General features: G+C 41.7%; 1 protein-coding gene across 2 annotated transcripts in view; it reads right to left on the bottom strand.

Moving 5' to 3' along the window:
- The window catches only part of LOC117435238 (spectrin beta chain, non-erythrocytic 4-like), a 47,471-nt gene that overhangs the window by 8,993 nt on the left and 21,542 nt on the right, over positions 1 to 16,936 (bottom strand). For both annotated transcript variants that reach the window (XM_059004870.1, XM_034058248.3), the window contains exons 19-26: positions 10,511 to 10,774; positions 6,879 to 7,103; positions 6,288 to 6,377; positions 5,564 to 5,842; positions 4,718 to 4,848; positions 3,752 to 3,956; positions 1,433 to 1,813; positions 916 to 1,160 (exon numbers count right to left, since the gene is read on the bottom strand). In XM_059004870.1, the coding sequence (XP_058860853.1) occupies positions 916 to 1,160; positions 1,433 to 1,813; positions 3,752 to 3,956; positions 4,718 to 4,848; positions 5,564 to 5,842; positions 6,288 to 6,377; positions 6,879 to 7,103; positions 10,511 to 10,774 (1,820 nt within the window). The remainder of the gene's footprint in view (positions 1 to 915; positions 1,161 to 1,432; positions 1,814 to 3,751; positions 3,957 to 4,717; positions 4,849 to 5,563; positions 5,843 to 6,287; positions 6,378 to 6,878; positions 7,104 to 10,510; positions 10,775 to 16,936) is intronic.

Below are 16,936 nucleotides of genomic sequence, written 5' to 3'. Positions count from 1 at the left end.
TGATTGGCACTCAGCTGTCAACACATTAATGAATGGATTTATTTAATACCTGCCGATGCTTCGTAAAGGCAATTTCAAGTACGAATATCAGCACGCCCCTAATTCTTATATTGAAGCCAGACAAAATTGCTTAAAAATGTCTAATCGTGATTTATTTTTAGCACCAAATATCATGAGATTAAACTGCACCCTCATCTCCAAAAAGAAGGCAGTCTTCAGGTAAGGTGACTGCTCCCTCCCTCACCCCCTGAGAAAGGGTGGTCCCTCCAGTTCAAGGCTGCTTGAGGCATGCTAGCCAAGCTCGCATTGCCACTATCGGAGAAACAGAGATGCTCCCTGTCTTTCTTATCCTCAGCAATTACTCACGAGTACCAAAATTCAGCAAACAAACACTTTACAATAAGTGGCAGGAATTCATATTCAGTTACACACAAACACAGTTAAGCCTGTAACAAAGACCATAGAATTACACCTCCCATTCATATGAATTTGATCATGTAAAGTTACTTTTGTGCAAAGATCCCAGACTTGATCAAGTCCCATATTAGTCATTCGAAACAGGATTAACTAAATTAATTTATTCAGTTACGCTTTAAAATCTAGGCCATAAATACATATGAATTTCAATAGGATTTCAAAGATGTATCTCATGAACAGCTTATGTTTTTATATTTATTGAGTTAGGAAGAAAACTTGGACACCAATTCCTAATGCACTCAAACACCATAGCAATTAAAGCTAATCCATTGTCTTTCATATGATTTGGCGGCCAATTATTTTAAAGGATTTATACCAATGAAGCAATAATCCAGTAATCAATTCCACTCTTATTCACATGAGCAACCTTATTCCAACCCTTGTTCACGTGAACTGCCGCTTATTGGAAAGTGCGGCGATCAATAACGGAACGCCAACCTTGGTTTCTCTCCCGTGCCGATCTGACAGATGATGCTGTCCATCCACGAAATCAGATCCCGCACGATTCCGAAGAAACGCAGCTTGTCTGTCGCCGTGGTGATCTGCACCCGACACTCCTCGCAGGAAGTCAGCAGCTCCTTCCAGGCTTGCATCACTTCCTGCTCCCTCCCGGCGATGGCTTCTGCTTTCTCGCCGGCGTAGACCGTCCGTAGTTGAGCCGCGCTTTCCTGAAGCTGTCTTACCTAAGGCAAAGAGAGATTACAAAAAGATTACAGACGCCAGCTCACTAGCACTGCATGTTATCACTGCAGTGTTTTTGACTTATGTTACATTAAAAAAACTGATCTTGTGTGTTACCAAAATGCAATAACAGAAATTCAATCGAACAATGTAAAAACAATGTATTAACACAAACTCTCTAGGTTAAAGGTTAAAGCCATTTATGTGCGTCTTGGCTGCAGAACTGGTAAAGGGTAGCTGTTAAATGAAAGGTCTGTCAGGCGCGGGGACCCACCTGGGTAACAAGCTGCTGGATGTCCCTCTCGAAGGACTGCATGAGTCTCTGCAGGGTATTGGTGTTGGCGCTGCCCCCCTGGCGGGCCCGCACCTCGGGCAGCCTCTTCTGCTTGTCCTCGATTTGCGAGAGCACCTCGCGGCAGTCGTCGAAGAACTTGTGCAGCTGGTGGGAAGCGGCCAGCATCTGCGCCCGGGTCTCCATGAGCTCCAGCAGGTCGGCCCAGGCCTCGTTCACCCCGTCCTTCCACTCCGCGATGGTGGCCGCGTCCGCGTGGCCGTAGTCGATCAGCTCGTCCGCCATCTGGTTGACCGCCGACACCCGTTCCTGACCGAGCGAGCCCGTCTCCGAGGCAAACTCGGTGAACTTCTCCTGGAGCAACTGGAAGGCAGAAAGGTCTCGGCTCAATTGAAAAAAAAAGCCAAGGGCTCCCCAAACACTAGCGATCATGCTTTCGTGTTTTATTTACAGTAATTAATTTCATCAGTAAGTCACAGACCAGTCCTTTGTGAGACAAGCCAAAGAGATCTGAGGAAACAGGCTGACTGTATGGTTTAGTGTAGTAGAGGTGTAGCGATTTATTGTGTATTGATGAATCGTGTTACATAATGTATCGTAATAGAGATATGTCATGTTTGTATCAGGATACAAGACTAACAGCACAGCCTAGCTCATTGCAGTTCACCACATAGTTCTTGGATGAAGAATAAGGATGTTTTATAGTTGGTATGAATACATACTCTCCTAAACTCAATTAATTTGTCTTTTGACAAAATATAATTGAATTATCATTTGATCTTATTTAGCATCACACATCACATGTATCATGATGCATAGCGAATCGTGACAGGCATATCATGATATGTATTGTACCGTGACATGAGTGTATCGCTACACCCCTACTATATAAACTATATAGTGGTCCGTTGCATTCCATGATTAATTGATTTAGCACTTTTGGTCAGAGGTTTATTTGGTTCAAATTAATAATGAAGACCTCGGCTGGACCTGGATTTGAAGTGCCGATGTTGTCTGCCCTTGCAGAGACTTGAGACGTGTTAAAAAACACAGTGTGGCATATGAATGGAGAGACAGACAGACAGTTTACCCCTGGATTATTGTCCTCTTAATAGCTAAAGAATGTCCTTTTCAAGTTTGATCAGAATTGGATAAGCAAATCTTTAAATATATATGAAAAGGTCATGGGATCAAGCAGGACCGAGCTTTAGTTCTATTGAGCTGTTGTGGTAAGTGTTGCAATGAGAGATCATAAATTAGACCGGGATAAAATAACTGGGTACGCTAGATTTAGGAGGGGGAAAAAGCAATAGCTGGCAGCCTATGGGTTAATAAAACCTGAATTAACAGATTCTCAATGCTGGAATAAGGAAAGCAACTAATTCCTTCTAGGAAGTCTGTGGTCTTGAGGGAGACTCTCATTGAAGGAGAGGCTTCCTTAGATGTCCAACCAGGATCCCCCCCAGACTGCTGTGAACTTGAACAACTTCTCATTAATAAGCAGACAGACTCCTCTCCTTATCATCCCTCTCTCATTAGAACCAAAACCAGATTACAGCCAGTCTGTGTCTCTCCCCCCTTCCATTTTCTCTATCATCCCACCCCTAGCGATGAGCCTTTTTAGTGAGCGTGTGTGCGTGTGTGTATGTCTGTGTGTGTGTGTGTGTGTGAGGAAGTAACAACTACAAAAAAAATGTATTTGTTTTATTGCAGAAAAGTGCTAGATTGTCAGCAATGAAAACAATTAGGGATCCCAAAAGATTAGCGAGTGAAAAGCACAAACCCACCAAAAACCGAACATTTAAATGGTCAGAATGCAGAAGCTGTAATAGGTATTCAACAAACTGGAAGACATTTTTACTGCTGTACCGAGGCTGTAAACTGACAATGAGGAAAACGTAATTAAAATTCACTTCCAAACTGGCTTTTAAAACACTTAGTGCTGAAATTAATTGCTATTGATTGGTACTCAACTGTAAAGATGAGGGAAGGACAGCCTTTCTTGTTTTGAAATCAATAGATTAACGAATGGATTTATTGAATACCTGCTGATAAATACTTCTTATCTCATGTCTGGCGACCTTATATGGGGACGGATAAGAAAAAAAAACACCTCAACTCTTTATATGGGGAGATATGGAAGACGCAAATGCAAGATAGCCTCATATGAGGATGCCATTTTCCACCATATATATAGTAATTTTCAACATTCCATGCATGAAATAGTTAAAGGAAATCCCCAGTACGAGTCACAAGCTTTTGCCCAGCCCTACTCCTACTCCTGTATTCTCTCCCACTCACCGTGACGTGCTCGGAGTCCTGTCCCAGCTCTGGCGATCCTGCCACCACCTCCTTCTCAGCTATCCACTGCTCCAGCTCATCCACCTCCCGGTTCAGCTGGTAGAGCCAGTACTGCTGCTCCAGCTTCCCCTTGCGCTCCTCCACCAGGTCCTTCAGAGAGACGTAGAGCCGGTCGATCTGGGACTGACGCTTGCTGATCTGCTCGCTGCGCGAGAGGGTTATGGGAGGGGGGAGCGGGTTAGCAACACTGGCAATGCCACACGGTGCAACGCCGCTGGAACCACCAGCTCTTCCATCAATCCAACCTCCAAGACATGCATCAAACATACCACTGCATCAGTAGAAAGTTTAGGTATTTGAATTTAATTGAATGCATTTAATTTAACCAAAAAGTTGCAAATAATGCGTCCGGTCCATACCTTAGCGGGTAAATCCAACAGTTTTGAATTCTCACATTCCGTTTGACATTATCAACATAATTTTTTTTTTTTTTTAATTTCTCTGTTTATGATCTGACCTTTAACAGAGGCCATATTGGCATTTCAAAAACATTTGTTTTATTAACCTAAACATACTTCCACTGCTGTTTTGTTAAACGCGTTATTATAAATAAATGATTTTTTTCAGAAGAGGCAGCTACGATGTGCTTGCAAGGCAATTTGGCTTTGATAAATATATTTCCTTTGAAGTGATGCTGACTGGATCTCAAGGGCCAGATTTGAGAACCACTGCCCAAGCTATCCAATGGGGAGGCCAACGTCGCTCCTCGAGAGCTCCATGGTCTTCATGGGGTTCCGTTCCACCTAAGTTCTCAATGACTTAATTGAACCAATTATTTTTCTTAATTTTTTAACATTAGCCATTGATTTAAAGATACCCAGAACATCTGCAGGATTGTGGCTCTCCAGGACCTGGGGTTGGCCAGCCCTGGATTAGGTGCTTGTGGCTCTGCCCAGAGATTCTTACCTGTCTGGGTGTCCCAGCTCCAGGAGAGAGCGACACTGTTGGGACAGCAAGCCGATGGTCTCGGCGTAATCCTCGATGGTCTGCTCCAGGACCAGGTGCTTCTTTAACAGCTGCAGGGTGCTGGCTTCATCCTGGAACAAGAGACACACGTGTTTTCACTGGCATCCTAAACTAGGGAACTAGGGAGTCAGCCAGCACTCTTATTAGTAATATAGTGCATTCGGTCCATCAGTGCTCGTCCGGTTCCTAGTAACTGATTGATCTCAAAATGTCAAGGATCCATTAAGCAAAACGCTGGTTCCGGCAGGGAACTCACGTTAACCTTAGATCAGATGACGCATATTTTATGTGCTTCCAACACTCAGAAGAAATAATTCAGTCGAATAGCAAGTATCTAATTTGTCTTTAGATAAACAGTACGTCCAGTGATCGTCAAGGAAGAGATTTATATCTTACCTCAATCCGTTACATCCCCTCCTCCCCAGCCTTCACCTGCTTTTGGGCTTCGTCTAATGGGGGAGGGCAGCTATCCTGCCACCCTGCCCATGGCCTCCCTACGGTCAGCCTCCCCACTTATCTGCAAGCTCATTTATGGGCAAGGCCAAAGGCCAAATAATGTAGTGTAAAATATGTATAATGTAGTAGAGTTGTCTGGTCTAAGCTTTAATAAATAATCTATAACTTGAGTTTCCTGACTGAACAATGATTCTGCATAAATAACATGGATAGATAAGCCATCCCTTACCCTCCACATCCCCAGTGTTGTATCTCCTACCTATTATCCCAAGTCTATCTCCACTTCATTTCCAACAGCTTCCTCTCCTTCCTGGTGTCTGTGCGTCCTACCTTGCCTTTCTCCTCGTTCATCATGTGCAGCTCCTGCTCGCTCAGCCACGTTTCCACCTCGGCCACGTCGAAGTAGTACTGCTGAGCCTGGTACATGCCGTCCAGGTTGATCTGCCGCTGCTCTGTCTCCGAGCGCAAGGTGTCCCACAGCTGCTGCAGGCAGTCCAGGCTGGACCGCACACAGTCCGCCTCGGGGCTGCGAATGGAGGCGATCAGCCCAGCCCTGTCCAACACGTCATCCACCCTCCCCCTGTGTCCCTGGAGCTCCCTCTGCAGAGACTGGGGGGGAAACACACAATGCTCATTTTAATGCTTTTTTTTTTTAATTGAACACGGGTTCAAGTTATACTTGTACTTTTTGGGTAATTTCACCAAAACAGTCTTCTGGGTTATGTTACTGGCTGAAAGCATGTCAATCACTGGGGGAAGCAGCTGATTGGTTATAGATAGGAAAGGAGACAGTGAGGGGGGAGGAGCTATTTTGTTAGCTACAATACTTTTAAAGCTATGGTTCTGTGTGATACAGTTCCTCAAGTTTTCAAACAGTACATCACAAGCACCACAAGATAAAACACCATTATTATTAATTATTATTATTATTATTATTATTATTTATTTCTTAGCAGATGCCCTTATCAAGGGCGACTTACAAAATACAAAAACAATACAAAATACACTAGGCAGCGTGGTCCTTGAGGGAGGAAGTAGGTGGCCAGCGACTTGCCTGATTCTTCTTCATGAGCTGCTGTACGGCCTGCAGACTGTTCCCATGCTCTTTGGAGGTTGCCAAGGGAAGTCTCTCCTGAATCCACAGCTACAAAACCATCAAACACAGATCAGATGTTAAATGCAAACTTAATACAGCAGAAGCTGTCATATCCAATTGAATTGGTTCCAGGGGTAACGTCAAGGTATTATAATTTAACAATGTCAGGTACATCAGTGTGTCTAAAACACTAAAGTGCCGTACTGCACCTGTACTATGCAAATTAAAGAAGTTAGAATTATTGCAAAGCAAACCACTGTAATACAGTAAGCGCCATATTCTTTTAATCTGCAACTGAATCCATTCTGTCTTGATAAGAGTTGAAATGACTGTTTTAGACCCACAGTAAAACGTGCATTGATCCGTTTCCATCACTACTGTTCAGTTGGTAGCAGCGTGTGTAAATGACACGTGCCAGAGGTCCATCGGTTAATAGAGGGGATTGTATCTTACAGTATCGGATGTGACAGGTTCTACCATCAGTAAGCCCAACATACAGAAGGAACAACTGGACAGGCAGTAGATTAAGTGAATTTAAAATAGACTCACGATTTCGTCCTCCAGGTCGCGGCTGACTTGGTGCACCTCCTTGGACGCCAGCAGTATGCGCCGCCTCTCTTTGAGGGGCTCAATCAGCCGGACGATCCGCGTCTCCACCACGTTCTGCTTCTGGTTAACGCTGTCCTTGATCGCCCCCTGCTGGGGGATGGAGGTCGCCTGCACCTGCAGCTCCCCCACTTCCTTATACCAATCCTCCATCTGAGCCTCCATGGCCTGGAGAGAAACGCACAGCCAGGGACAGAGTGAGCAGCGACTGAGCATGCTGGACAAAAACCTTTAAAGCACGGGTGTCCAGTACCGGTCCTGGAGGGCAATTCCACTCCAGGCTTAACAGGTAAAATTATATTGTTAACTACCGAAGGTTTAATTGGTCCAATTAAACAATTTAGAACAGGATTGGAACAAAGACCAGGAGTGGAAGGGGCAGTTTTGGCCACCCCTGCTTTAGAGACCTGTAGAATTCTGTGCGGGGGTCCAACTTTAAACTCGCTTACTTGCTGCTTATTAATTTTGAGGTACAGTAGGTTTGATAAAGATGCTGTAAAACATCTTAAGGAATAAAATCAACGATCAGTCTCTGAAATATCAGTTTCTGCGGTTTCTCTAAATACGCAGAAAATACTTTGACCCCAAATGGTTTATTTAACCAGTAACTACTATTCACGGGCCCAGAGCACTTTTAAAATGCCCACTGCTCCTCTGCTACGCGCAGCCACTCGCTGTACCCTGTAGTAGTTTCATGCCAAGTCAGTGCCAGTTGTATGGTGGTATTCTTGATGGGCTGGCTACTCTGAGTTTCTGCACAGGTGGGTATTTGGTTCCAGGGGGCCCGTGGATAGTACTTAATTAACTTTTAATACAATCTTCCACAAACTGATCATTGTATTTCGTGCTTAATGAAAATGATGCATCATATATATATATATATATATATATATATATATATATATATATATATTCATCAATATAATATTGATGAATGAAATACTGAAATTATGTTTTGATGGAGGTGGTTAGTGAAAGAAAATCTGGTTTCTTTCCTGTTTGCCCATGAAAAATGGGAGAAATGCCATTGCAGCATTGATTGAGTATCAGATATCACACAGAAGGAAATGGCAATGCAAATGTGGTGAGAAAACCTAAATGAGGCTTTTAAATCCATTTTCAGACCTCTTATTAGCTTTAGCAACGCCATTGTGTTTAAAATCTCTTGGTTCTTCGATAAATATTTAAAATACAACACTACGAGATTATAAGTTGCTGCCACTTCCTGGTACCCAATCACTTCCTGTGCTCTAGGTCAATTTCACTCCAACAGTCTGTAAAAAGACCACGTGACCCACAGTACATTAGGGCTCAGGAAGCTGTACCATGATACGCTTGATCTAAAGTGTTGCAATTGAAAAATCAGAAGTTAAAAAGTGAAACGATTAAGAATCGGCATGACATTTGTTTATGTGACCTGTGAAGATGCCAAAGAGTGTAGATAAAGCCAGTGCATAGAAGACACATTTCTTGAAACAGCAATTCAAATATAGCGGGCAGCAGTTTAGCAAGAACTTAGCAAAAAATTGCTCTAAGTTCTGAAGCATCAGGCAGTGCAAACCAAGCAACAGCTTATTCAATCTGACTCTTCCATTTCATGGACATTTGCAGTCAATATGCCCTGCTATCTACTGTAAGAAATATATTCTTGAATAGACCATTTTCATATATCCATGCTCTAGTAAGACCATGGTATATTTTAGATTTAAAATATAAAAGTGGACAGGTATATTTGACATATATTTCAGATATTTCAGCCCTGTTCAGAAAGTTTTTTAAAGAAATGTTTGTTTTATCCAATAAATAAAGTCTGATATTCATCAAACTGTTTGTAGAACAGTTTAGTGATTATGAAACTGTATTTAAGTCATTGCAACATTGAAAAAAAAAAAAAAAAACATTCTTTAAATATTAGTGCCAACTAAGGAGTTACTGGTTTGTGAATGGGTCATTTATTATTGATTTATAGTAAATCAAAGTTGAAGTTTAAGGCATCTCCATAGCTATGCTTAGGGTTCCCAGATGACTCCACGTACACCACGACAGTTTGGGACTGTTTTTCATCTCACACCCCAATGCATTCTGGTAAGTGTAGTCCTGCTGTGATAGGTACCTGAAACAGGTAAAAAGTACCAGAATGCATTGCGGTGTGAGTTGAAAAGCCTGAACTGTCCCAAACTGTCCGAGTGTACCAGGAGTCATATGGTAACCCTAGCTATGCTGTGCAATGTCTTTGGCAGGGCCATATTTTTTATTCAATTTAATTTAGAGTTTTGTTTTTGGGATCAGATCAATTGAAACCCATTCACGTTGGTCCGAGATCCCTATTTCGTACCATATGGGTCCAATTCACGGAAACAAGGCATAAGAATATATCTGTTTTTCATATGGAGGGAAAGAAGGTAAAGTGGAGGTAGATGAGTGGAAATCAAAAAGTCTACTGTACCCCAGTGGCAGCGGGCTGCTTGGCATTGATACAAACCGCATTGTGAGGCTGTAAAGGAAGTCATAGCAGCTCATAGCACCAGCATGCTGTCAAGAAGGAGAATGAAAGAAGCTGCAATGAAAAACTGGCTGCTTGGACAATGCATGGGGATGAACATCTCAGGTGAACCCTTGATCAGTGGTGGATCTGTCTATGCCCACTGTCACTTACAAACCACACCCAAGGGCTGAGTTATACACCAGTGAAGAGGTCTACAGCTACGGCCAAAGGTTTTGCATCACCTAGAATATTAGGATTGAGACTTCATTTAAAAAATAAAATAATAATAACTATATGAACATAATTTAGATCTTTTATTTAACATCATGGAATCAAAGAATCTACAAAATGATATTGCAAAAAAAAAAAAAAAAAAAAAAAGTCTACCGGAAGCCATAATAGTAGTACAGTATTTCATGTTAGATTTTGAAAATTCACATTTTTTAATTTTTGTCAGTTTTTGGATATGGAAAACTACAAAGCGGTGTGTAATTCAATATGTTAACGTAACATTATTCAGCAGGTGACATTCGACTTTATGAAGCAAAACGTTCACTCTGTAGGGTGATACTAAACTTTTGGCCATAGCTGCAGAAGACTAAATTAGCTGACTAAGTATCTATCACATGTGAGAAATAGTTTTTTAAAGGCTATTTATTATCATTCTAATCACCCTGGTGTTTTCCCCTCGCCTAATACCCTATCCACACTATCTAAATAATACATGATCAGCATGGGACCTGATGGCCACTCTGTGGGGTATGATAAGTTGCCAAGCCAAGACTTTGAAAAAAAAACTATATGCATTATAAAGTAGATCCATAGATAGGAAATATAATATGGTACAATTATACACACAGTTACACTGCACTGTACAACAATATAAAGCTACCATCCTATAGTATAAAACTACTATACCATATTATAAAAGATACTATAGTATAAAGCTATAGTGATCATCACGCTTTATTTAGGTAACTATTGTGAGTGGATAGATCTAAAGCCTTTGTCCGGCTGTTTTAAAACCCTGATTAAATCAAACGGAAAGGAGAGAGCGAGAGAGCTGAGCCATGCACAGGGACGCAGAGACCTGGAGCTGCTTGAGCTGCTTGTTGACGCTGGTGAGGTCTCGGCCCTGGTCCACCTGGCCCAGCCTCCCCTCGAGCTGGAGCAGCTGCTGATCCAGCTCCGTGTAGCTCTGCACCAGCACGTCTGCCTTGTTGGCCTCGAAAAGCTGGCGAGCCTTAGCCTGTGTGGTGGACTCCAGCTCCACCCAGCACTCCCGGATCTCCCCCAGCTTCCTCCGTACGATGGAGCCCAGCTCCGGCTTCTCCTGGATCAGCTGCTGGCCCTCCTGGAACACACACACAGAGAACGGGTTAGAGAAGTGCCTGACACTGCCCGCGGAGGCTAGGTAGCTTCTCCTCAGTTCCAATTGCCAGTCTATGTGTAACACAGGCTTAAAAATGTCGCTCTGGTAATAAGAGCCAGCACCATCTCAGCTACTGTGTATTACTGTCATTAGAAAAGGAAGCCTTGATCCACAGTTCACTAGATGACGCTGGCTGTCACTATTATAAAGACACTAATAGATGTTGGTAACTAAAATGGAATCATATGGCAAGACTAAAACCTGCAGGACTGGTCTGGTATTCTGCGACCTTCACCAGAAGATCAAAGGTTCTCCACATGCCCCTTAGTGTATCTTGATAACCCTATCCTCTTGATCTTTGTGAGATACAAAGAGCAAGGATTGACAAATCAAAAGCATCCTTTTAATATACTGCTTAGTGTACCAGCTGAATACAATTTCAAAATAAGGAGACCGCTAGATCAACAGAAACACTCAGAATGGTTGCAAACATCATAGTCTTCTGGTTCGATGACACCAGCTGTCGTAATGGACTGTGGGCTCCAATGCACCCAGCCCATGCAGCAGTAGTTGTTTTCTTTCTTCTTATAGTCACAGCCGACGAGTTATAGCTTATGACAGCCTTTTCTAAACGGAGCCCAGGGCTGCAGAGCTGCACGTGGTTCATTAGGCTGCTTTTTGCAGCTTCTGGCATTAATGTAAAGACATGCAAGCCAGGCTGAATTAACCCAGCCATCAGGCTCCACAATGCAATTCCATCCAAAAAATACAGCTCCACTTTATGGCCCATGTTATTTCCCTATTTTACGGCGCTGAGCAATTACAACTTTTTTTTATATTGATGAATCTAGCCTAATACCAGACCCATGGTGGCAACCCCTAAATGAGTCCATATAGCATGCTTCCCTGCAGCAAGGAAAGGTCATCATGTTCTTCAGTGGGTCCAGCTACTGTGTTGCGCTTTTCACAGCTGGCTGTCCGCATGATCTTGCATGCATGGGTCACTTAGGAGGTAATAAATCAGTCAATCCAATATTCATTACAGAAGAGAAGCAGCCAGTCTCACCCCGAGGGGTAATTAAACTGGAACCACCCCCACTGACACCTCCAGGAAGATAGGGCTTCTCAACCATGGCTCATTGCACATCACAGCCAGTCAGTGGTAATAGTCTTATTCCAAACAGGAGCAACTGCACGTGTCAGCAAACTATTCCAGATCATGTTTAGATCCTTGCCCTGCACAGACGTGCTTTCAGATGCTTACAAAAATTGCCCATAGGTTAAAATTTAAATTGCGTTTAATAATACGTTTATGAAATTGAATGGAAATTATGAACCCTAACTGGGTCACTCTTTTGGTAGCCTAAAGCACAGAATGATCCAAGTATAAAGCCATAGACTATTGGATACTGATAGGCTGGGTGCCACCAGGGTTGGGGTAAATTCCTGTTTTTCAATTCCAATTCCTTTTTAAAATCAATTCCCAAATCCAATTCCCATTCCCTTTTAATCAATTCCAACACATCATTGATCAACGTTGCAATTAGCAGTATTCCGTTAAAACAAGCTTCTCACAGTGGCCGCACACAGTGTTGAAGTAATTTGTTGCCACTGTGAGAACCTCATTTTAACAAAACACTGCCAACTGCAATTTTGATCAGTGATGTGTTGGAATCGATTAAAAGGGAATTGGAATTGGAATTGGAATTGGAATTGATTTTAAAAAGGAATTGGAATTGAAAAACAGAAGTTGGCCCCAACCCTGGGTGCCACTCCTCTCCAGTCAGGGCTGCAGGAGCCTCTCTCTCTCTCTCTCTCCTTGCCAGAGCCTGGGCTCATTTTGCAGAGACAGCAAGCTCATCCACCCAGCACTAGCGCGTCAGAGCTGAGACAGCAGCTTGCTTTCGCTGGAGACGAAATTGCAGCAAACGTCAGGTGATATATTAATGCACTCCATCCCCCTGCCACACAGCGAGGCTGCTTGCAGATGGCATGTAGCTAGAAATCAATCGCACCTCAGTGGGCCTGAAACCTGCACTGATCTTAACACGCAGGAATATCCTACAGGCAGCTCAGACATCACCGTTCTGCCACTGACACACAGGCAGGTAAATTAAAGCATTCTGAAAAGATGGGGAAAGACACTTTATGGAAATACTTGCAGAGATTAGATAAATGCATTAACTATTATACATGTGATATTAGAGGTTCAGTACACAGATAAAATGTGGATTAGTATAATCCTTGTTTAAGAAAATCCATATTTGAGGATGATTTTAGGACTATGTTCAGGACAGATTTAGGACTATAGCAAAGTGCAACATCTCATTTTCAGAGGTGTCCTGTCCCTGTTTATGGGGAATGAAGAACTAGGTAAGGAAAATGTAAAATTGGTGGCCTTGAGTACTTATACTCTATATTCCTCTGTCCTGGACAGTTACACATGCACCTCCCGTATAAAAGTCATTTTGATGTTTTCTTCTGCTTTTCATTCTACTACAATAATTTATCATGGTTTGCCATGTTTTGTTTTTTTAATATGCTTTACCAGACCTCTCTGTGCTTTACAATGCTTCCCTATGCTTTACCAGACCTCTCTGTGCTTTACAGTGCTTCCCTGTGCTTTACCAGACCTCTCTGTGCTTTACAATGCTTCCCTATGCTTTACCAGACCTCTCTGTGCTTTACTCTGCTTCCCTATGCTTTACCAGACCTCTCTGTGCTTTATAATGCTTCCCTATGCTTTACCAGACCTCTCTGTGCTTTACAATGCTTGCCTATGCTTTACCACACCTCTATGTGCTTTACAATGCTTCCCTATACTTTACCACACCTTTCTGTGCTTTACAATGCTTCCCTATGCTTTACCATACCTCTCTGTGCTTTACAATGCTTGCATATGCTTTACCATGCCTCTCTGGGCTTTACAATGCTTGCCTATGCTTTACCAGACCTCTCTGTGCTTTACAATGCTTCCCTATGCTTTACCAGACCTCTCTGTGCTTTGCAATGCTTCCCTATGCTTTACCATACCTCTCTGGGCTTTACAATGCTTGCCTATACTTTACCATACCTAAGATTTTACTGTGGGAATCTTTTATAAGGGTTAATAATGGGTCTGTCTTGTGAATTAGGTAGGCTGTAATATTGATAAATGACTGCAGAAACCACACAGTGTCATATTCTGTCTGTGGCATTGTAAAGACACATACTCGTGTGCTAGTTTGAAAAACTGCCAGCAGGTACAGTATTGCATATTATATATCCAGAGGGAGACATGCTAGGACACAGTCTCGTCCTTGAATCCTAAGACGAGCACTGAGAAATAATGTAGGTCTACAAGAGTACAGGTTGGGACATTCAAAGTCAGAGATACTGGGTCAGATTCACACAACTTTAAGGAATGTTTGAGTGTTTCAAACCCTTCTCTTAGGTTTAAAAACAGGCTTCAAAAAGCCTTAACAAAACCTTCCTTAAAACAGTTCTTGGAATTTTGTGAACAGGGCCCCGATGTTCATAACCATCTTTCAAATGGTGGGATTTCCAATACCTAAGCTCTGGAACGCTCTGTTCTAATGTAGAAGGATAATAAATCAAAACTGCTCTTTTAGTCTCATTAATCACGCTCACCTGCATTAATCATACTGGCCCCTTTTCAAACTTACTCTCATGTTTTATTTAAAGATTTTGTTTTAAGCCAGTATGGAATTAGAGCTGAACTACCTTATAAATTACTTATTTTTAAATTCATAAATATATATATATATAAATTATGGAAACAACAAATGATTGCTCTTGACGTCTTGGTATCCCTGAATAGAAAATCATCTCCGGTTTAAAAGAGATTTTTAATGAACAGTCTCTCCCACAAGTGCTGTGCTAACCCAAATCACTGTTTTCATTTTCAACAGAATTTCAACAGAAAATTCCCGAAACACATTTTAGTTTTAATGAGTAAACAATACTGTAACACATGAGGGGTTGATAGTCAAAGGCTTTGTATTTCATAAAGATAAATGTGTTATTATAAGTCCTTGATAAGATCTGGTATTAACACATTTTAACACTCACTCCTGTTAGGGCTGGAGACGAGAACTTGAACTATGCTTAACCTTTAACATGTTTGTAAATTACAGCAGTAGACGGGTGAGGCAATTGGCATTGATGCAGTAGCCTTAACTATACAACATTTCAGCTTTGCTTACAACTGCCAATTTACTGTATATCTATCTATCTATCTATCTATCTATCTATCTATCTATCTGTGACTGTGTGGTCCAGTGGTTAAACAAAAGGGTTTGTAACCTGGAGGTTCCTGGTTTAAATCCCGGCTCAACCACTGACTCACTGTGTGACCCTGAGCAAGTCACTTAACCTCCTTGTGCTCCGTCTTTCAGGTGAGACATATTTGTAAGTGACTCTGCAGCTGATGCATAGTTCACACACCCTAGTCTCTGTAAGTCGCCTTGGATAAAGGCGACTGCTAAATAAACAAATAATAATAATAATAATCCTTTCCAACACTGAAGTCTGGATCTTCCCTCTTGATTATTAATAATAATATCTATCTATCTATCTATATGCTCAAAAGAGCCAACTTCCCAACATTTCAGTGTGTTTAACACACCTTTGTCATGGGAAAGTGTGATTGAAAATAGGTTGAGGTGCTTGCAGACTTTTGATGCCATGGTAACCACACTCACTTTTTTCTATTTATATATCAGTACGCATAGAGTGTGGTGTAAGATACAAGCTTATTTTCACCCACTCAAGGTCAGAAAGTCCTGACCTCAAATTGGTGGATCTAACCTTGTATTCTACAGAACCCTGTACAATATTCTATATATACTAAAGTTGACCCTGATATTGATGCGATCACGGCATCAGAAATTTGTTTGTGCCAAAAAGGTTGTATCAGGTGTTTTAAATAACAGACAGTTTGTATGAGATAGAAATGACGAGTTAGCTACACTGTTCATGCATACTTAATGGTTTATTGCCAAAAATACAGTACTGGGTGCCGAAGGATACAAGCCAATTCTCACCTCACTCAAGGTCAGATCAGCCAATAAGCAACCTCTTTGACATGATACTAATATTTTACAATAAATACTTCAATGATTAAAAGCCATTTCAGAAGGCTGCGTCACCTCAATATCGGGCTCTACTTTGTGTGATATAAAGTTATCAAATAGCACCCTCACAGCCTCAGCGAATGAAAATTGAACTGCTTAGGTGCGTTAAATGGGTAAACCCCAAATCTGTTGGATATTAGGCAGCTGGTTTGCAAAGGAACATGAAAGGAATGCGATCGGGTTACAAGCTGTATATAGGTTACTGGTTCAAACGTCTATTAGCTGAACCTAACCGGGACCTGGGAGTCTTTTTTTTTCTTGGATTATTATATAATATTGTTCATATGAGATTCTCAATCAGACCCTCCAAAAAATAATTACAATTACAATGCATTCTCATGGGCCTTTAAATGCAGGTAACAGCTTATGTACTGTGTATTTACATAGTAGTTACTTAGGAAATACGTGTGCACATAATTACAATGTTATTATGCGTAGTTACAATGTACTTATGCAGAAATCTTTCTGCATGATATATGTAGGGCTTGAAGTTTTCGGTTTTAACTGATAATAACCGAAAAAATACCCGAAGACCTATTTAGAAGATTCGGTTTTTATCTTTTTAAACCGATAAATGTGGGTTTTGACAACATTTTTAATAATGTCAATCATTCACTACTCTCTTTCTACATAAAGAAAACGGCTTTCAAAAGGCGGGCAGTGTACAAAGAGATTGCAGCTGACCAATCATCAATTTTGTGCACCATGTAATACGTGTCATTTGTGTCGTCATTGGCTTAGCAACGGGCTTAACGACCACGGGCCCAAACAAACCAGCAACATGGCGTCGCCAGTTACTTTTTAAGGTGTTACGGTTTTATTCAGTGATGAACTGAAAACGTTCTTGTAAATATAAAACCGCTGTACAGTTATGCTTCTACTAATGCATATTAAAGTGTTTCTTGTGTATAACGACTGCCTAATTCTTCTTCTTGTTCATCTTCTTCTTCTTCTTCTTCTTCTTCTTAGGCAGAAAAAAAACAAACCATGAAGTGTGGTGTGATAGCTA

This window comes from Acipenser ruthenus, chromosome 30 (assembly GCF_902713425.1).
Source record: "Acipenser ruthenus chromosome 30, fAciRut3.2 maternal haplotype, whole genome shotgun sequence".
In the NCBI taxonomy this organism is placed as follows: Eukaryota; Metazoa; Chordata; class Actinopteri; order Acipenseriformes; family Acipenseridae; genus Acipenser; species Acipenser ruthenus.
This window is presented reverse-complemented; position numbering and strand designations above follow the sequence as displayed.